The 23,033-nt window shown below is 31.0% G+C and overlaps 1 protein-coding gene and 1 non-coding gene across 2 annotated transcripts in view; one reads left to right on the top strand and one right to left on the bottom strand.

The window, feature by feature from the left end:
• Positions 1–23,033, top strand: part of Cad88C (cadherin 88C) — a 253,672-nt gene that overhangs the window by 106,980 nt on the left and 123,659 nt on the right. The window contains exons 3-5 of the mRNA XM_075375504.1: positions 13,940–14,405; positions 18,316–18,467; positions 21,259–21,477. Coding sequence (XP_075231619.1) covers positions 14,186–14,405; positions 18,316–18,467; positions 21,259–21,477 — 591 coding nt within the window. The 5' untranslated portion in view covers positions 13,940–14,185. The remainder of the gene's footprint in view (positions 1–13,939; positions 14,406–18,315; positions 18,468–21,258; positions 21,478–23,033) is intronic.
• Positions 1,161–1,232, bottom strand: TRNAQ-CUG (transfer RNA glutamine (anticodon CUG)). Its single transcript has one exon. It is a non-coding gene; the product is annotated as a tRNA-Gln (tRNA).

Here is a 23,033-nt window from a genome sequence, read left to right as displayed (position 1 = left end):
CTGTCATGCGCTCACGTAAACTAATCACATTTAATTTAGATTTATTCGCTTTTTTTTTTAATTTAAGGTTGTCCCCGGATTCTAAATCGTGCAAACCTCAGTATGAAATTTAGCGGACTTCTTTGAATACAACGTAAAAAAATCTTTTTTTTATTTATTTCAGTTTTAGTAACTCTAAAGTCACATCTCCTTATGATATTTTCTCTTTAATTTACTAGAAAATCGGTGGAAATTTGGAGAATATAACATCTATTTTAACCTGAACCAGGCTAATGTATGCAAGTATTACCTCAAATCGATACAAGTAGAAATAATAAACTTTTATCAATTTATTATTATTAATATTACTGTTTAATTTCATTTCACTGTTGAAAACATTTTGTTAACATTCGTTTCGTTATCATTGAAAATGAAAAACAATTTATTTGTATGTATGCTTGAACGTTTTTTTTCTGTATCTATGGTGGACGTGCTCCATAATCAGTTTTATAAAAATAGAAGAAATTTTAAGTGAAAATTCTTTTTTCACAAGATCTTTTTTTATTTTTTGAAATTAATTGTACACATTTACTCACAGATAACAAAGAACACAACACAGATATTAATTATAACATGTAGATAATAATTATAAAGTTCTTAAATACAAAGTAATATGTTTACTCTTTAAAAAATGTAAAATTGCGTTTCATTCAAAAAATTAACAAATTGCAACTTAGTACAGATTACAAATTAAATGTAATCGTATGTAAATATGTAATATGAGCATATGCCATGTATGTATATGACTGGTATGGCTCTTGTATAAATCTCTAGAGTTTGCTATTATCCGCATTAATCGTAGAATTACGAGGGCAAATTTAAGCTAGGAAAAAAATGACTGGACTCTTTAAGTTGCTGGGCATATTTAAACGTGCAATTACAGTTATTTGACAGCGAACCGGTAATATTCCAAGGAATTAATGTAATATTACAAGGGTAATTTCATTTAATTCAATATTTTTTTTAGGAAACATCCAGAATTTTTACTAACCTAAACCTACATTCAATTTTGAAAACAACTGTTCCATATTTCAGTCGCTGAAAATAACTGCTTACAAAAATTATACTTAGAGCAATTGCAATTAAAAACTTTAATTTAATAAAAGAAAAAAAAGGGAGGAAGGTCCCACCGAGATTTGAACTCGGATCGCTGGATTCAGAGTCCAGAGTGCTAACCATTACACCATGGGACCTCGCTGACGTATTACAAAATTTAACTACAATATAAATTTTTTAATTTTGTTTGTGCAGAACCATGATTTAATAATTAGTATATTTTGTTTCAATTAATAGTAGTTTAGTTCGTATTGCATTTTTAATAAAGTAAAACAGAGCTTGTAGATACTACGCAAAAGTAATATCAATAGTTATTACTCCTTGCCCATTTATACGAACATACAGCTATAAAAAAAAGTATTGCAATACCGTAAACAACGTTAGCTTATAAAACATTATAACTTATGTAATTACATTTATACTAAATTACTACATAATTACATTATTATTACACTTAACCATTTATAATTATAACCATAACACTACGTTAGCTTTAATATTATCAAAGTTAAGTGCGACAAAAGTTATCACTTGATAAAAACAATTACTGCCGGATTTTATAGTGATTCGCTTCTGATAATGACAATGACATTTGTTATGTAAATAGACCTAAGCGATTGATTTAGTTAACATACATGAACAAAATGATATTAAAGTATGAAAATGAATTCATATTTCAAAACAGAGTGACACTAGGAGGTAGAAACAAGTGTTGATCTACATAGTTAAAAGACTGTTTTTTGTAATGGTTGAAATTTTCGATCCGCAGTATTGAATCAGACTTAAATAACTTTTTTAAATAAGGAGATGGACATGTGAAAAATGATTTAAAGAAGAACAAAGAATGATAAAGTGGCTTGCCAACAAAACTAGAGTCCGGCCGACCGAGCCCACCTGAGATACAACAGTAAAGGCAGCCCGAGGGAAGAAAGTCGCCTGTTTTCACCTCACCAAATACCCATCATCCTTTCCATAACCTACAATTTTCGTATCAGTCAGCCACTAATCTCTATACAACTAGATAGGGGATCCCATGTATTGGAACTGGTAAAATTTGAAGCATGCGCGCCACTAAACGAATGGTAGAGCCGGTAGAATTAAATACAATGAAACGGCGCATGCACAGAGATAAATCTAAGAGTAGGGATAAAACGCTGGTAAAATAAACATCCCTACCATCAAGTTTATAGTCGCGCAAGCGTACAATGAATTTATTTAGTTCCCAGCATCTCATTTTGCGGCGCTGGAGTATGCTTAAAGACGGAACTCTTAATTTTATTTTACGTTATAAGGATCCCCTATCCAGTTATTTAGAGATCAGTGCAGTCAGCAGATACGACTCCCTCCGGAAAGGGAAGCGCATTGCTTCCTCCAAACACTAGGGCTTCCGGAAGGCTTATTCCTGTTAGGCCGAAAGGCGCTATCACCGAAAGGACTTCAGGGGACGGACTCAAGGGGACGGACTCAAGGGGAATCACACCGGGAGAAGGAAGATCTTATGCGCCTAGTCTTCCACGATCAGCCCCAGTGAATTATTTCTCTCTGGTCTAAAGGACTGGAACGCAAATAAAAATTCCGTCCAAAAGTAAAACACAAAATCTATAACCGCCACTAAATAAATAATGACCCGCCTGATAAATGAAAAACCCAGCAGCAAAGGACACTCATCCATGTTCTGCGATTAGTATGGAGATATAAACCCTCCCGCTATACTTGCGTTTCGTTCCGTTCCGATACATGATTGTAATTAAAACTTGAAATAAACGATGGTAAAACCCTCTGCAGTAACTTTTTTTTTTATCTCGTATTACTTTAGAATTACATCCAATAACAAACTTGAAACAGTTAATGTTGGATATAATGGCCAGAACACTAATAATAATAATAATAATGCCTTGAGGTAGATAATCCCCACGTCCGGAACACAACATCTACGTCCCACGTCCAGGGCGGCAACAGCTGTACTCACGTACAATACATGCAGCTGGCTAACGGGGTTCCGAGTGTTGTTCTCGGTCATGTTCATTTTCGGCCGAATTACATCTACAGGCTGAATTTCAGGACTGGATTTCGCGGCCAACTGCAGGTACGAAACTTTTAACGATTATGGACATCGATTGATACCACCTTTAGAACTGGCGATATGGCGACCACGGTTGAAGTTATTTGCAGGTATAACGGAAGCCTTTCGTTGTCCACATGCCCCCCGCGATGGCAAGCATGTAGTTAAGGTGCCCATGTTTTTCGGGGCATGGGAGCCCTGAAAACCTCGGTGTATAAGGGCCTGGCGTCAGTGCAGAGACTGCGCATCCGCTCTCTGCCAAGACATATGTCGGTTCCACCGGAGTACCGGAACGGACCTCCAGGGTTGGTAGCCCTAGAGGGGGGGTGTACCCCGGCGGCTAGCCTTACTACAGAAGGGATCAATGGTCTGCAAACTGATCAAAAACCAAACGTGGCAGAGGGTTCACGTAAACACCCTCGTTTAGAACCGGCCGTTTCGCCTGAGGCAAAACGGAGAAAGAGCGCGGAGTCCAAGAAAATTGAGGTTGAGGCTAGAAAAAACTTACAAAAAGCTTTCTTTAAGAATAGTAATGTTCCAAAACCTAAGTATCTGGTCATTACAAAGGAGAATGGTAATTTCTCGAGGGTGAGTCCTTTTCTCATTGCTCGGGAAATAACTAAATGCGCTGGAGGCCCTGTTAAGGAAATAAGAAAAACCTTTACTGGACTTCATGTGGAGACTGTCAATGATGCTCAGTCTCAGAAGATCCTAGAGCTCCAAAAGATAGGAGATTTTTCTGTACGCGTCGATCCCCACGGCACGCTCAACACATCAAGGGGTGTTGTGGTCTGTCGGGATCTTCTAAACTGCACGGAGCAGGAAATCGTCGAAGAATTAGCACCGCAGGGAGTATTAGAATGTCGGAGGTTGAACATGAGAAGGAATGGCGAAGTCCTACCTTCGGCCTCTCATGTTCTTACTTTTAACCGGCCAACTTTGCCGGAGAAGATAAGAGCGGGCATACATCGATTAGACGTGCGGGCATTTATCCCGCAGCCAATGCGATGCTTTAAGTGCCAACGCTTTGGCCACACCGCTGTTAGGTGTAAGAGACCGTACCCACCGGGTTGGTCTGTGGTGAACGCGTCTTCCCAAATCAACTGATTTGGAAGTCGAGAGTTCCAGCGTTCAAGTCCTGGTAAAGCCAGCTATTTTCACGCGGGCTTGAATACTAGATCGTGGATACCGGTGTTCTTTGGTGGTTGGGTTTCAATTAACCACACATCTCAGGTATGGTCGAACTGAGAATGTACAAGACTGCACTTCATTCACACTCATACATATCATCCTCATTCATCCTCTGAAGTATTATCTAAACGGTAGTTACCGGAGGCTAAACAGGAAAAAGAAAGAAAAAGGTGCGAGAGACCGCAAATATGCGTGTGCGGTGATGAAGTACATGAAGGAGAGCCATGTAAGGAGCCTCCTACTTGTATTAATTGCAAAGGACAGCATTCTTGTAGATCCAGGAACTGTCCTGAATACAAAGATGAGGTGGCTGTGCAGGAAGTAAAACCCCTGCAAAAGGTCAGCTACTTCGAGGCAAAGAAGATTGTAAATGCCGCAGACCTAGAGCAACAACTTATGCTCAGGCTGCAGCTGCTGTTCCTGCTCCTGCTCCGGTTGCTGTTGATGAGAATGCAATCATTAACAAACTTGCGCCCACTTTGGCTGGCTTAATTGAAAGTATCATTAAAAATAAAATGAAGCCTTTCAGCAGTAAAGAAGCTGTTAAGCCAAGAATAATTGTACAGCCTCCTGAAGATACATCTCCGAAACAGAAAGTTGCTCTTGTTCAGAAGAAAACGGACGCTAAAGCAGAATGCAAAGTCCGTCTTAGCGAGATCCTTGACGATAAGAAAAAGGTGATACCTACAGAGTCTGTTATGGAGGCTCCTAAGCCTCCTTTTTAACTGAGGTGGCCTCTAAACCCCAGATGTTATGATTATTTTATGATATAAAATTACACTTAAAAAGTTTCTATTGGCCCTCCGGTCCGGATGTTAAAAACCGGCTGTAAAGGTTGGATATAAAGTCCGGATAAAGGTCCATGCTATGTCTTTTAAAGTAACAAATATTTGTTATAAAATCTCTTTCAAATAAAATTTATTATGATAAAAAAGAAAATAATATTTGTTTGATCTAAATCTATTCTATTATATAAATAATTAAAATGTTCTGTCTATTTTAGAATATCTTTATATATAGATTATTTTTAAGCCTGTTGTTACTGAAAGTAGTGATGTTTAGAAGTAAAAGAAAATTACGAGTTATGTAGTAATTATATATTGTTGATGATAGTTGAATATAACAAATATCTTATGTATCAATTTTCTGATATAAGATTCTCTTAGATTCCATATTATTATTGTTGTATAAACTAAGTTATTTAGGAGTGGTACGTGAAATAATACAGTATCTGATTTCAATATTTATTGTAGATTCATTTCAAAAAAATGACAACTCGTACTCAAGCTACCATTATTTCAGCTAACGTGGTGCTGTTAGCTAAAGCGCAGCTCCGCGTTGACCAATTAAAGGATATGGTCAGTTCTCACGGGATTTCTGTGTCTATTGAACAATTTGATCCTATTAAAGCACTCAACAGTTTTACGATATCATCGATCAAATTCTTACAAATAACTTTGAAATAAAAGAGCAGTCCGAAATTTGTGATATAAATTCAATCCGTGCTGAATGGAACGCATTATATTGTATGATTAAACTTGTAAAATCAGAATCTCCCGATTTCAAACCGAATATTAAACCAGTTTTTCAGTCTCCGGAATTTTAAATTCCTATTTTTTCAGGCAATTTCAACGACTGGGTAAATTTCCACAATTTGTTTAAAGGTTCCATCCATGAAAATGCCCAGTTATCTCCTGACCAAAAACTGAAAATTTTAAGGACACATTTATCTGGTAATGCGCTTTTATTAATTGAATCGCTTCCGTTTTCCGCAGAAAACTATCAAGTTGCTTATGATATTTTAATTTCTAGGTATGACAATAAACGCTCTCTTTTAAATAGCTTTTACAGTCGTATAAAATGTTTCCAGTCCGATGATCGTAAAAATTACCTCTCTGATTTTAAGGCAACGTACATTTCTTCTATCAATGCTTTAAAAAGCCTCAACATAAATTTGGAAAATTTTCTTCTTTTGCAGCTCGGTTTAGAAAAACTCCCCTCAAATGTTCGAACGCGTTTCGAAAACCGAATCGCAACCCACGTATGAAGAATTGATTGAATTTCTCACGATTGAAGAAAAAATTTCCAAAAGCCTTGATGCTGATGCCACTTTTTCTGAGAAATTTCCTTTGAGGTCACCCAAAAATCCTACTTTCTTTAATAATTCTAACTTTCAAAAATCAAAACTTTCCAAACCGACGAGTTCATTTTTTACAAAATAATGTGTGATTAAGGCAAATTAAAATTATTCATTATTTATTATATTAAACAGTTATGTTATTAGTAAAATTAGTGAAATATTCCATTAATTGTACATTATGAATTTGAAATTCAAGATTGGCTTAAAAAACCATTTCTTCATTCAAGTGTAGTCATCAAAGTGGCTTAGATAAAGGTTGTGTTATTATTTTTCATGTGTAACATATTTTGTATGTTATTAATGATAACTATTATTAACAATATTCTGGTTGTTCATTATAAGTCTTTGTTTAAAAGACAGTTGCTGAGGGTAAATTACGTTTTTACTTGAAATGTCTTTAAATAGTGACTATCATTTAATTTAATTTGATTTGTAAGAGTTTAACGGACGAAAAACACTAATATCTTGATATTTAGTTGCACAAAATATAATCTCACAATCGTGGATATTATATATGTCTAGATAAGTTCCTTTAAGTTAATATTTTATCATACAGTTATAGAGAAGAAAAAGCACAAACATAACGTTTAAAGGATCTTTAACATACAATAAAAAGATTCATTGTTGAAGAATATGTGTAATTTACTTGTTAACTGCATGAAATGTAAAGTTTGATTAAACAATATTAGAATTGTAAGACGCACTAATGATTCTTCGAATGATGGTCAGAGATTGGGATGAGAGAGAGACTGAGACACTGACGAGAGATTGCGAGAGACTGCCAGATGACACTTCGAGAGAGAAAAGAAAAACACACAACGAGAGGGTGCGGAATGGAATGCAAAGTTGGCAGGAGTCTATTACTCCCTACTCCATCGCAGAACCTGGACAGAGTCCCTTGCTGCTGGATCATTCTAATCGGGCTTGTTTTTTTAAAAGGGTTAATTTTAAATAGCGGGTCTAATTTTTACAAGTTTTGTTTATTGTTATTTAGTGTTTTAAGGACGGATTTAATTGCATTCCAATTCCGTTGTTAAACCAGCGTTATCGAACCCATTTTACGGGCCAACCGCGGAAGGCTAGGCTTATAAAGCCTGTCCTCCCGACGTAATTCCCCTTCAGACCGTCCACTGAAGTCCTTTCGGTGCTAACTCTTTAATAGGCTAGCAGGAATACGCCACAACGGGGCACTACCTGTAAGGAGGGAGCAATGCGTCCCCTTTTCCGGAGGAGTCGCAATTGCTGGGTTATTTTATCTTATTGTAAGTTTTGAAAAGGAGAGGATGTTTAGAAGCTCTTCATCCGCTTCTGGTACGGCTGCCCTTCAGGCGCCGAGAGGGTGCCGAAGAATGACCTGGCTTATATAGTGTAGGTGGAGCCGAGTGAACTGTAAAGAGCCGAGTGATGTCGATAGAAGCCGAGTGCATCCGAAAGGAGCTGTGTGAACTGTGAAGAGCCGCTAAATCGTCAGGCGCCGAGTGCATCTGAAAGGAGCCGAGTGAATCATCAGGAGCCGTGTGTCATCTGGACCCGAGTGAATGTAACATGTTTACGTTTTGTTCTTTTTTTTTTAAACATTATACAAATGAAATAATACAGAGTTAAATATTAATAAATAATCAATACAAAGGTCATAAATAAAAATCAACTGAGCATATATTTATATGTACGTTGAATGGAATGCATAGATTTCAGTGTATGAAAAATTTCTTATTTATAATTGAAATATTCATTAGATCGAAATACTGTTAAATTTTAGATGAAAACAAGTCAAATACCAAACCAGTTGAATTAACTTAAAACTGCTTTACGCATTGGCGTAAACAATAATAATAATAATAATAACTTTCACAATAATAATGATTATAATACGACCAGTCCAATGACTAGAAATGTTTAATTTAATTTGCCGTGTCCTTAGATCAGCGTTTATCTACTTGGGGGTCACGGTAATATAAAAGAGGGGGTCGTGAAATTAGCCTACAACTTTACACGTAAAAAATAATAAAATCATTTTATGAGAAAAAAAAAACATTTATTGTAAACATTTTACTTACATTTATAAGCACATATGTAATGAAAATAAATTTATGAGATGGTTGCGTTTGCTTTCATTTAAAGTTTCTCCATACGCGGATCTATGTTAGAAACACCAAAGCAAATCATTTTCAAGTGATAATAGATGATTCCTATATTTAGTTTTTAGTGCAATCATAGACGAAAAATACTTTTCACAAAGATAAGACGTGACGAAAGGAACTGATATTTCCAATGCTTTTATGACTAAATTTCCATATTGAATTCGACGAGCAAGCCAAAACGTATATAAATTTTTAGATGTGAATTGCAGTTGTAACTTTTATCGGCAGACATTTCGATGAGCTGGTCGTGAATTTCAACTAGTAACTTAACAGCTGCAACAACGTTTTCTCTAATTGGTTTCAGTATCCATCTCTTCGAGAAATCATTTATATCTTTCGGGAAATACTCCGCCTACTGAAGTTTTAGCTCACGCAAATGCATCTTCATGCTATCCAAACTGTGCTGAATAAAGAGTGTCTTCTTCATAAACGTTTTCTCAGTATAATCGAAAGTAAGTGGTAACATATCAAAATTTTTGCTTTGAAAATCCAGATATCAAGCCTCTTAACGAAAACATGAACTTGTCTGTCATAATAAAATGATTTTATCGCGTTCTTATAAATTCACATTCAAAGCGAAAATACATCAACTAAATAAGCCAACAGCAACATATATTCATTATTCTGTAAAAACATTGAGAATGGCATTTGCTTATCCTGGAAAAATATTATTAATTTATCTCGCAATTCCAACAATCGGTTTAACACTTTACCCCGCGATAATCATCTGATTTCTTTATGGTGAAGAAGAGATTTTCTCTTTTCGCCCATTTCATCGCATAAGTTAGCAAACAGGCTCTTCTGTAATGGTCGAATTTCAAAAAAGTTAACCATTTTAGAGCTTTACAAAGAACTTGTTTGAGATTTTCCGGCATATTTTTTGTGGGAAGAGTATTTCTGTGAAGGAAGCAGTGTATCAATAATTTCCGTCCTTGCTATAAGACAGTCTTAATTTTTTCAGAAATCCACTGTTCTTTCCTGTTATCGCCTTTGTACCATCGTTACATACTAATATATTTTATCCAGTCTATGTTATAGTTTTTAATAGCTTCATAAAAAATATATCGAAAAGACATTGTTCTGTTGCATGACCAGGAATTGATTTGCAAAATAACATAATTTCTTTGATTGGTCTGTTCCTATCGCATTCATATCTCACAAAACATAAGAACTGAGACATGCTTGCTACATCTGTGCATTCATCAAATTGAATACTAAAAAATTCACTTGAATTCACTTGCCAAAGTATCAATCATCGATTTGCCTTGATTACTGAGTCGTTAGACAGCGGATATTTATTTCAATTTTTTGCTTCTTCCATGCCTACTAAAATGTTGACCATATTATTTGCCGCAGGTAGTATGAGGTTTTCTGTGATTGTACGGGGTCTGGACATCATAGCTACTATTAATGCTATGAGATAAGATGCTTCAAGTGCACTTTTATCAGTATAGCTTGATTTATAAATAGTATGGCATGATTTTTCAAAGTATGTAATTTTCTTTCGAAAAATTCCAAGGATTTGCTTTTGTGATTCAGATGTTTTGTTTCCAATTGTCAAATTAATCTTGATGACTTCATGCTTTCATCGGAGAGGATTTAAAAGCAAACAACACACTATGGCTTTCCATCCAATGTGAAAAAAGATAATTTAAATAATTTCCATTGTACAGTCTTGTCTTTTTACCAATCGATTCACTGGATGTAGTTGGCTCACTTTCTTTTTTCACAATTTATCCATTTTGCATAAGTATTTAGTTGAAAAAAGTTACACCGTCTGACCGCACACTAAAAAACCGAAATCTCAATTATTATTATTAATGAAACTACTCTTTTAAAAACTTAAATAAAGGCACCAGACGCATGCTTCACATTTGAAACTAAACTGACGTTTCTGCAATCCCTTACGCTTCTTTTATATGTTGAGAGCACTACTGTTCAAACGTATAATAGGCTTGTTCGAACATGACGCACTCATAGCGATCCTTTAAGTGAAATTGAAACATTTTGAAACCTGTTTTAAATACGGTAAATCACATACCTCATGTAAAGGCCATACTCTATCACCGTACCCGTACAACATCAACACAGTTATTCTTTCGGTTTCACTTAAAATATGCATTTGATAAAATTAAATGAGTAAACGAAGATAATAATAAAAGTTCTACTAGAGAACAAAGATTTTAACCATTACAACTTAATTCTCCAACGTAACGTAATACAAATTGCATTCAAAGTAACGGCTGACTTTCTACTCTAAATTTGCAATACATTTTTTAAATTTCAAAATTTCTTAAATCTTTTTCAAAATGTATTGTATTAAATAATTTAGGACCGAAAACATTCAACTAAATTTTAAAATTAAATATTGTGGTAATTTAAGTAAATAATATCAGTTAATCTACCCCATTTAGTTTATACTAATATTGCAAATTTTTAGTTATTTTGTATGTTATTTATTATTATTGGGAATGGTGATATTATTAGTCTCTGGACCATTAATTCCACAATTAACTGATTAAAGTTTGTTATTGGATGTAATTCTGAAGGTAATAAGAAATAAAAAAGTTACTACGGGGCGTTTTACCTCGTTTTACGCGTGTTACTACCGCGATTTTTACGTTTTGCAGCTTTGATCGTTTAAAACTCAAAAACGAAGGCATTTATTGAGAAACATATTTTCGACATCGGTTTTCTCGTAAATTTTAATTAAAATAATTTATCACATGTCCACCTCCCTGTTTAAAAAAAAAAAACATTTTGATTCAATGTGGAGAATCCAAGATGGTGGGTAAACATTTTAAACACATCATAAAATAATAATTTTGTAACTAAACAGATCTGCACTTGTTTCTACATCCTGCTCCCCTCAGTTTTGAAATGTGAAGCTGTTTCTGTACTTTAACATCACTGTATATTTTTTTATGTGAAGGGTACAGTATCTAGACAAATAATCTAAAATAACTAAGAGAATTGTTAAAAGGCTCAAGAATTGTTAACATACAGGGAAAATAAAGTATAAAATGAGAACTTCAATTATTAAATAAGTACCATAAGTAAAATAAATTAGTAAAAAAAAAAATTAAATAAATAAAGTACAACAAATTTGTTTTTGTAACATTTAGCCATAACAGTTATTTTAACCATACCTTTTTTTGTTAAACAACATTCTAGGCTATTACTGTAGTTAATAATTTCTAAGATTACAAAAATTATCTAATGAAACTATATAACGATTATTATCAATAATAGGTTGATTACACATAAGTAGAAACCAGATTAATGGTAAAATATTAATAGGTATATATATTTAATATTCATGAAAAGACTAAAATATTTTGATATCTAATATTCAAAAAAGTAAACATAAACAGGATAGGACAAACATCTTCCTTAATTAGCATGCTGAAATATAGAATGCAACAGAAAAGATATGCAGCAAATTAAACATGTTTGATCAAAAAAACATCTAAAAATTCACATTTTTATTCAGAATTATTTTTTAAAGCATCCATTCCATTGCAAAAATAGTTTTATAAAACGTTATGTTTTATGTAAAAGATTAAAAAATTTTATGTATTAAATTGTTAATTTAATTTCTTGAAAGTACTTTTCTATTTTACTAATGTTAGCCTATGACCTTATTAGCTCTCACAATATTCTATATAAGCTATTGTAGGCAATTTTATGGCAGTAAAGGATTTTCATTATACACTATAACATACACGTAGGCACTGAAAAATAATTAAATTGTAAACTGTGCCATGAAAATTTGTTTAGTTTGCATTATTTGATACCAAAGATTAAGTGAGTTTAGTTCCAGTTTTGATCATTTCTGTAACAAAATAATTGTCAGTTTTAACTAATATTTTCTTGTATAAATCAAATACTTAGTTTGATAAATGACTATTCAACCCTGTGTAAGTAACATGATCCAATGAATAATTCTGTTTCCCAGACTGTAATGTCAATGGATGCCAATGAAAGTTGTTTCTTTCTGCAACCATAACTGAATACAATGCAGTAACAGTGTGATACTTTATTTTTTGAAACATTTTAAAAGTTGCATTCAGAGTTTTTTGTTGAATCATGATAAGGGCGAATATAGGCCTGTGCCTATGTTTGAGAAATTAAATCAACTCAATGAAATGAGATGGATTCTGGAAAAAAGAACAGGTCTCTCTAATTTTTATGTTTCACATATTTAAAACTTAATAATAATTTATCATATATGTCACCTGCGATATGTAATGCGTTCTGGCAAATACTATCGTGTAATATTTTATATTTATTTACTTTTACTGTTTGGTGTAATTTTGAATTCATTGTTAGAATTTTACACTAAATATGGAAAAAATTACTAAATTATTTATTTAATTATTTGTAAAAATTATTAGTTATAATAAATTTGTGATAATTACGAATAATATAATAGTGTATTAAAATAGTATTAATATAATAAATTAAATGTCTTATAATTTATTATTTCAGTTGTAGCAATTATTTATTTTAATTCAGATGAAATTTATTTTTGAGGATCACTAAGTTAAATCTACTGAATTAATCACTGTTTTAATCTGTAACCGAAGATGGTAAAACTTTTGCACATAAATATCTGTATTTTATACTTTTTATTTTAGATAGAAGAGAAAAATCTAATTTCATACTTAAAAAATAATGCAAATGACTCTGTCAACTACCCTAAAATCTAAGTATCTTACCTTTTGGATTTCCACCGTTTAATGAAGACCCTTACATTTAATTCTGGTAAGATTAAATGTATAGCATCACACACACACACACACACACACACACACACACACACACACACACACACACACACACACACACACACACACACACACACACACACACACACACACTCACACACACAAAAATCTATATCAACAATTTATTTTAAAAAATGTTATTAAAAATAACAGTACTATATTAGAAAATACTATGATTGTTGTTTCCTTCTTTGGATTATATACAGTCAATCTTATCTCATAAAAAGTAACCAATTCCAAAAAAGTACAAAAGCACATGCAAACACACACACACCAAATTTATTATATAATTATATTGATTAATCACACAATTACAATCTATGCAAAAATCTCTGGTGCTCTCCTCTAAGTTTGCATTCATGAATTTAAAGAAAGAATTACTTTACTGTAATTCCTCTTATAGTAAGGTTACTTCATTTACACTGTACAATGTATGCAAATTTAGAGAAGGTTCCAGTTATTTCAACTTGTACAGATTATTTTATCAAAGGTTATAAAGTGCATATGTCTGATTTTACAGATCCATGCTGTAGATGATGTTTAAAAGCAGCAACTTCAAAAGAACCTCTTTAAGAGAAAATATGTATAATTTTTAGAAAAATAAATATTATGAAATGTATAGAAGAAATGGAAGCAGAGAAATATTACTATTATATGATACATCTTATTGAATCTCAAACAATCTCTTCATTCCACCACAGACTGTACATGAGTAAAAATTAAATTCTAATGAATAAGTGCCGAGGAATGCATTTTACTGAATCTGATGGCAGGTTTCTGCAGTTTACAAACAAATCGAAAAACTGCATATGTTCGATGCAAACATGGTATTATAGACTGGAAGTGGCACTTTTTTATAGGGATTTTTTGGATTCCACATGCATTCTTGTTTGGTAGTGTATCTGCAAACAGCCCTCCTAGATTCATAATTGATGGACAAACAGAAATTGTTTTGAGGTTCAAGGAAGGAAGAGATACACCAGTCGGTCAGTTTTCACATTTTAAAGTTATTTATTTATTTATTTTTACTAATCTGTTTTTAAACTTTAATTACAATAAACCATTCCTTATTCTGTATGGAAAATAATATTCTCTTATATGTTTATCATTAAACAAGAAAAAAGAAAAATTAATGGTTACATTTAATTTGCATTGTTACAGCAGGATTTTAATATTTAAGTTCGTCTTGCAATTAGTTTTACTGCTTGCTATTGTTACCCAAAAATGTTAATTATTTTGCTTTTTTGGTGTACAATTTGGGTTTCATTATGTTCTAATAAGTTCTTCTATAGATAAACTGATTGAATTAGCAGTATATTTGCTAATTATTAAGTTGCTGTATTTGGAAAGTTATATTTATATTTGATTAATTCAAAATCTAGTATTGAATAAATTAAAATTTTATCTCAAAATCTAGTTTAAACATTCTTTTCATTATATGTAGTAAATAAAATGAAGATGATGGTCCTTGATTAATCTCCTTGCAAACATTTCAGTTTTAAATTGCCTGTTTCAGCTAGTAAATGCTTAAATTTTTGAACACAAAATTATTATAATTTAAAGCATTAAATAGGTAAATTTTATCTAATCTCTCTTCCAGTGATCTCATGTTGTTCAAATATTTTGTTGGAGAACTCTTTTCTTACAAAATTAATTTTATTCTTGGTCTCATGTTAAAATGTTAAATATATTTTAATGAAAGTGTTGCTTTTATTATTTCTGAATTTTACTTAATCATCTCTGTGAATTATTCATTTCAGGTTTTAGGGTATTTGGGGGTTAGTTCTCAAGTTTACTTGAAATTTTGGAAAATATTTCCTGATTTCTTACTGTGACTATATCACAGAAGAGATTCTTCCCATTTTGAAGTATATCTAGGCTTTTTGATGTTATTTTCAAAGTTTGCTTACTTATATTTTAGGGAACTGTTTTTTTCAGTCTTTTTTTAGAATTATGATTCAGTTTATTAAAAATATTGATATAAAAAAATAAATAGAAGAACTGAACGGTAGAAAATAACAAGAAAGCAACAAAAACATTTGCTCATTGAGTCTGACTCCTAAAAGATAAATAAAAAATCCCTTTTGGCATGCTGGAAGATGGAGATAGATTTCACTAGTGCTAAGTAGGGGATAAAAAAGATTTCCACCTTAAAGTTACAAAAAACTTCAAATTTACTCAATATGACAATAGTTGCATGTGAAAAAAAGTTTCACATGTTTAGCATACGGCAAGCCCCATCTTAAGATTCCAGCTTAATTTTGGTCATCCTTTGCCGTAAGGGATGGTCATATCACAAATTGTTTCAGACAAAAGTTTTAGGTAATGTTTAGAGGACTAACGACCACTTTAAACCAATTTGATACTATGCCTTATAAGGGAGATATGGTTTTTTTGTCTTCAAAACCCCATTTTTTCCATCCCCTGGGCCAATGGTTGATGATATCAAAAATCTTTACTTACATTTTAGGCCCTTATCCAAATAGTAGGAACTTTAAATGAATTCTATATTTTACTTAATAAGAAAGTTATAGTGATATTTCATTTTTTTGAAAAAGCCCCTATTTCCACCCCTATGATTCGATTTTGGACGTTAATGAACTCGGCCGAGATTTGGGGAGTTATTTTTAAGGAACTATTTGAAAGTGATTGGCACAAAATTATGGTAGTTATCGTGTCCACAAAAAAGTGAAATATATATATATAAATGCGTATATAAACTTTTGAGCTGATGGTGGTTTTGGGGTCTGAAGGATGTGAAACCACGAAGATGTGTTGAAATTTTTTGGAAGTGGAATCATGGCACCCATTACAATAGGCAGCTTTCTTATGAAATCTACCTAAAACAAGAGATCAACCAAAATAAAAATAGATAACACTTAAATAAACAAATAAAAAACAACAAAATAAATAACAAGCAAACAAATCATTGTCAACAGAACAATTTTACTGGATATACACAATTCTAAAAAACTGTTCAAAGTTCTATTGCCAATTAGCAAGATATAGGATTAAGACAAAATCATAAAAGATCATTAATAAAACTCTACATTCTCCAGAAAAAAGACAGATAACAAATAGTAACATTATCAGTAATTAGAAATTTTATGTGAATTCAAAAAGAGAAACCCATGTCAGAACGCTTAAACAGGATGAAATATACAAAAAGCAAAACATGTACGAGTATATCACCAATATACCAAATAGAAAAAGATAGTTCTGATTTTCAAGAAATTTTTTATCAAATCCTATCTAATATTGTTTTATGAAACTGAAGAAATACTCAAAAGCCAATTAATTCAGTGAAATCTCAACGTAACCGTAGCAAAAGCCATAATAAAGAATATTAAAGCTTCCATCTGAAAACATATTGAAACAAGTAATAAAATCTTGCTGTTTAAAATTCAGTTGGGTTTGTCTATAGCATAATAATTTTATATAATTTTTTCACCTGTTATTATGAACATCAAAATCTTAAAATATTTACCACATGACTTTTTGTCAATAATGATTATAAAGTTCTCAATATTCTAATCTTAAATCTCATTCAATTCAATAGTTATATTAATACTAAATACTTTAAGTTAAAACCCAGTTTAATGAATATATTGTGAGTAAATATGACTCTTCTCAATAATAATTCATTCATTACTCACTGCTCTTCTGTAATTAAATTTTCATTTCCAAAATTCTATAAAAATTACCAGTTTAATTATGAATTTAAATTTCTTCCTTCATTTTAAATTTTTTTATATATAATTATGTTAGGATTTAAGCATAATTTTCCTCGTTCAGACAAATCAGAATAAATAAAAATTGATCATGCAAATTAATTTAATTCTCCATTTTCCTAGTTATAAAATTATAAACTGGTATAATTTATCTCATATTAACATGGTGATTATTTTCATTTAGTATTTATTATTTGCAATAAAAACTTTAAATCAGATTCTTTGTCAATTGCTTAAATTTCATATATTTTGGATTAGTAATTCTATGTAAAATAGTAATTAATTGAATTCAGAATCTGGAATTTAAAAACCACTTTAATGAAAAGAACAGATCAAAAAATATTGATCTGTACCAGTCTTTTAAATCCACATTTTTAAAGTGGAAAGCAACAGTGTAGATGACAATACTATCAGACTCAGTCTTTGTTGTAGCTGTGATAAATGTAATGCATTTGAGTTAAAAACAGCATTTAAAATTGAAGAAATTCAAGTATAATGATTTTCATTATACTTGAATACTCCCAGTGGAAAATGGAATGATTTTTGCAATGAATATTTGGACCGATAATTCTTATTATTATTTATAGAGCTGTATATAAGGCAGTATTTATTAAATTTTTATGGAACCTATAATATAGAAAATGATAATTGATGGATAGTTAGAAATTTTATTAGAAACCTTTTTAAAAAATGATCCTCTATCCCCCAACTATTAATTGGAATCAAAATTTTGAAAAGGATGAATTAAATATGTACCTGATGAAATTTTCATTGAACTTCCTCTTTGATGCAGAAATTTACAATTGTATTTGAATGAAATATCATTCCACAAAAAAATAAATAATCATAAAAGTGAAATGCAAAAATATTTTGCAGAAATTATAATTTATATTTTTGTTTTAGTATTTTAAGTTCAATTTTTTTGTTGGATACATACAATATCTGGTACATTAATGCATATATCGTACATCATAACATTGTAAATATTGAACTGCATAACTCCATCAATACCAGTCAATATTGAACATTTCTGCTTTGTAAAAACCAGTAGGATTAAAAAATAGCTCATAAATAAAATTTACTATTTTATTTGTTTCTATTAAGTGTTACATAATATTCTTTATTGGTTTATGAAAAATATATAATGCTATTCGTAATGTTATAGGTAGTTTAATATATAGACTTCGAGGGACTGACCCTGATGGAGATCCTCTTACATTTGGTGTACGAGAACAAATTGGAAATGAAATATTACGCATCGAAAATCTTGGTACCAACGAAGCTAATGTGTATCTTAAGAAAGAGCTTGATCGTGAGGTAAATCATAACTATTTTACATTGTGATAAAATACCTCTTACTAAAGTACAATTAAGTTATTACTAACTATATGCTGAGGGTATCTTTTACATAGTTTTATGTTATAAAGAGTTTATGAGATGTGTATTTTATTTTTTTACCTTTTTATTATAATTAACATGAACTTCTATCTTTTCATACAAAAAAAAGTTTTTAATTTATTTTTCTAAATTTATATGCTAAATTAGAATAAAAAATGAAGAGGTTTTAAGATGAATTAAAAAATAGAGAAGTTTTTGATAGAATTTTGTTAAAATAAGAACGCCGGTAGATCAAATAATTAGTAAATGGGGATTATTAATTTGGTTTTAGAAAGAAATATATGATGAAATAGTAATTTTTTATGCACAACATTTGATTTTAAGAATTTCATCTACTTATTTTTAATCTACTCTAATCATTGTGGTGTGAAGAATTATGTCACACATCACTTGTAATTATGTCTAGAATTGGTTATTATAGAAACATTTGTTGCAGGAAGTGAATAGCTAGCTGTTAGTGATTTATTTTTACTATTTGTTGTGTTGTTTTCATTTAAGGCTTTGTCATAAATACAATCATTTAAATTTTTAATATTTCAATACAGTTATTTTCTTTTAAAATGCCCAAGTTAGGAGGAAAAGGTACAGTAGTTCATAGTCAGGTCAGGGAAATTGTATTCAATGTTTACTATTTCTTTTTACAAAACAATGCTAGAACCAGAATAGTGAGGAAAGCTGAAGTGCTGAATATGGTTGTACAAGCAACAAAAGTATCAAAATGAACGGTCTAAAGAATTATAGCAGAAGGGAAACCAAATGAAACTGAGAAGCCATCCGTGTTCATTTCGCTAAGTAAACATGTAAATCACCCCAGTACTGTGTGCAGATTAGATTTGTTTGACATGGATGCTTTGAGATGTTTAATAAATAAACTTTATGTAATCAAAAAATTCATTTCTACTGTGAAGAGAATTATGCAAAAAGCCCACAAAAGTGAAGTTAATTTCAAAGGGAGTGAAAGATCTTTAAGGAGAATATTACATAAAATAGGATTTAAATAGAAAAAACAGAAAACAACCAAAAAATACTGATGGAATGGTATGACATTAAAATACAAACAAAGAAATTTGTACAACAAATTTCCTTTTTTTGCGAAGAAGGAAGACCGATTGTATACAAAGATGATACCTACATTAACTGAAGTAGGTAATGCATAGTATCACAATGTTCTGCTACAAAAGCAGCCAAATTCTAACTATTTAAAAAGTGAATGATAAAATAGTTAGTTGAAAAACAAATTAATTCTTCTCCTGCATTGACAAAGACTGTATTATATGATATAAAGTTACACAAAGAAAATCAAAAGAGATGACATTTTCAAAAATTGTGGTTACACAGTTTTATGGTTGCCACCTTATCACCCTGTCTTAAATGCCATTGAAATGATTTGGAATCGAGTGAAAGGGCACGTACCTAAAAAAAAATACAACTTTTAACATGTCAGACATTCTTAAGTTAGCTGAAGAGGAATTTCATAAAGTGTCTGAAGCTGTGTGGAGCAATGTATGCAAGCATGTTGTCAACATTGAAAAATAATACATTGAAGATGAACATTTATATGATGTGCACATTGACAGTTTTGTGATAAATGTGAATTCAAGTTGGACATGAGCTCTTTAGAATCTACCAATGTCAGTGACTTTGGAATTTGTGAGCTACAGCAGTCAAGTGAATAGAAAAAATAATTATTTAAAGTAATAATAATATTAATTGGGATGGTAAACTAGTTTTAATTAAATAGCACCGTTCGTATTTGTGGTTATAAATATCATCTATATCAAACAATGTTTTCAATGTTTTCAGTCAATTGAAGACAATGTTTTCAGTCAGCCTAGTGCCATGCCAATTGTTTGCTGAATGCTAGTAGTTTTTGTGTCAGCTTATGTGCCGATAGTTCTACCTTCTTCATCACCAGCATTCTAATACTTTCTGCGCTCATCCATCAGCTGCAAAATACCTTCTTTTATCCAACGTTTTCTACTAACTCATTTGTTCCGCCTAAGTGCTGATTTAAAAATTTAATTTTTAACATTCTCCCTTCTATATTTTCTACCTTATGTTTTTTACTGTCCTCTTGCGATGTTCTAAAAAATCTTCCTTTTCCTCAAGCTTCTCTAAATTCCACTGATTCATCTCACACCACTTTTTCAGATTTTTAAATTCCAGTCTACATTTCATTATCAGTAAATTATAGTTGCTATCAATGTCTGCTCCTGGATGTGCTTTGCAGACAACAAATTCATTTCTAAATCTTTTCTTAACCTATCTGATACCTTCTTAATCTATCTGATACCTTGCAGTATCGCCCAGCCTTTTCCATGTGTTTATTATTCTATTATGATTTTTAAACTGGGTGTAGGCAATTACTAAATTATACTTCTTGTGTGTGTGCGTGTGTGTGTATAGTTTTATTTTAATACAATATTTATTTTATAAATCTCCAATATTTCTATTTTCAGCAATTATTATTGATTTAAACCAAAATAGTTAATCTATTTGTTGTAGCCAATATTGAAATCCTTGGTAAATACAAAGTGTGTATCTGATTTTAGTCCGATCCCAGCCCATCAAATGCGAGGGAGTCTCATAATATTTCTTCACATTCCATTACAATGTCAAAACAAGAATAAATAAAGTTATTGTAACCCCAGTTTTTTTTAAGAATAAAGTATTACTAATTAATTTTTTTCATTCTAACCATTTCTTTTAGGTAAGGGATGAATATGCACTAGTTCTTACTTTAACTGATGGTCACCTTGGTGATGGAAATTTCATCACTCAGAGTCTGTTATTGTTAGTAGAAGATGTAAATGACAACGAACCAATCTTTAAACCTTATCAGACTTCTATAACAGTTCCTGAAGACAGTGGTCCTGGTGTTTTGACAACTGTTGAGGCCACAGACTTGGATGAAGGACCCTATGGGCAGGTTAGTTTTTATTAAATAAATTGATTTTGCTAGTAATATTGTGTTCTAGCTTATGAAGACTCCTGAAAATACACGATCGTACTACATAGAATTGTAATTCCACTATTCAACAAAGTAATACAGGATTATTGAAGTAGATATGATGTATTAAAAAATTCCTCTGTATCACGTTTGAGGATTGTGAGGAAGAAATTTAATTTGATGCTGTGTATTAGTGAATGCTGGGGTGTGGTGAATTACTTTTTACCACCCATTGATGATGTTAATTAGGATTTGCATGTCCCTGTGTCAGTGATTTTTGAATTTATAATATCTGTGTAATTATTTAAAAGTAATAGACAATTATTTAATTTTTTATTTGAATTGTTTCATATTTTGATTGGTAAAAAATACAAAAAATTACAAAAAATATATTTGATTACATATAAAAAATTATTTTTTAAAAAAGCTTTTATTTAACTAATATTAATATTAACATTAATAGAAAAGAAAACAAATTAGAAAAACACTAAGTAAAAAAATAAGAGTTAAATCAAATTGAGAAATTTAAACTAAAAAAATATAATATAATATAAAGCACACAATGTGCTTTAACTGATTTTTTGGTTTTCGAAAATATAAGCCACTCTCAGTTTTCCTTTATTTTGTTAGCCTTGTTTAGGTAAAAATGTGAGTTCTTTAAAGATCGAATGATGATTTTACAATAATTTTGGAAATTTTTACTTAGCTTTTCAATATCACCAAAATTTTGTGGTTTTTCATGAATACAAATCTCAATAAAACCTTCAGTTATCATGTTTGTCCATTATGCAATATCCCTGGGATATGTTTCACATAATGTAGTTTTATCACTGTTATCAGTGTAATCAGACTATTACTGTTAATTGTATCTAAAATATAATTTGGATCAGTAGAAATACCAGTATCCAGTTGCGATGGGAGATTATTTTCACCTGAAATTTCCCTACAAAGTGAATTTTCATTTACTTGGTCTTCGAGTTTTTTCAGAAAACTGCTTAACATTGTTTGTCCTGTTCTTAGGTCAAACTGTCTTTCTTTTTGCTTCTTCCTTTTTTGAGCCCCCAGTTCTCTTCATGAGCTGTGATACTGATAAATTCAAATAATGTACAATTAGTAATTTAAACTGTGAATCACAAATCAAAAATATTATAAATTACAATATGTGTATTAGTTAACGTGTAAAAGAGAAATTTACAAATGCATACTTTTTTTTTTATTTGAAAAACACCACTTTATTAATTTCAATCTATTTAAAATGTTATTTCAGTTTTGGAATCTGCATAAAATGTTAATAAAATTAGTACTTTAAGAGAAATTAACACTTTTTAATTATATACATTTTTTATACCAATTGGTGCATAAAAAGATAGAAATTGAAATTCAAAACAGCTTGACCGACTACTTTGATCATTGTAAAAAAATTCTAAAAAAAAAAAATTATTTAGATATTTTTTTTAGATAATATTGAGTAAAAATAAATTAAAATTTAAAATAAGTTTTTTTTTAACAAAATCAAATTAGTGATTGTACATTGT

This window comes from Lycorma delicatula, chromosome 1 (assembly GCF_047948215.1).
Source record: "Lycorma delicatula isolate Av1 chromosome 1, ASM4794821v1, whole genome shotgun sequence".
Taxonomy (NCBI): domain Eukaryota; kingdom Metazoa; phylum Arthropoda; class Insecta; order Hemiptera; family Fulgoridae; genus Lycorma; species Lycorma delicatula.
This window is presented reverse-complemented; position numbering and strand designations above follow the sequence as displayed.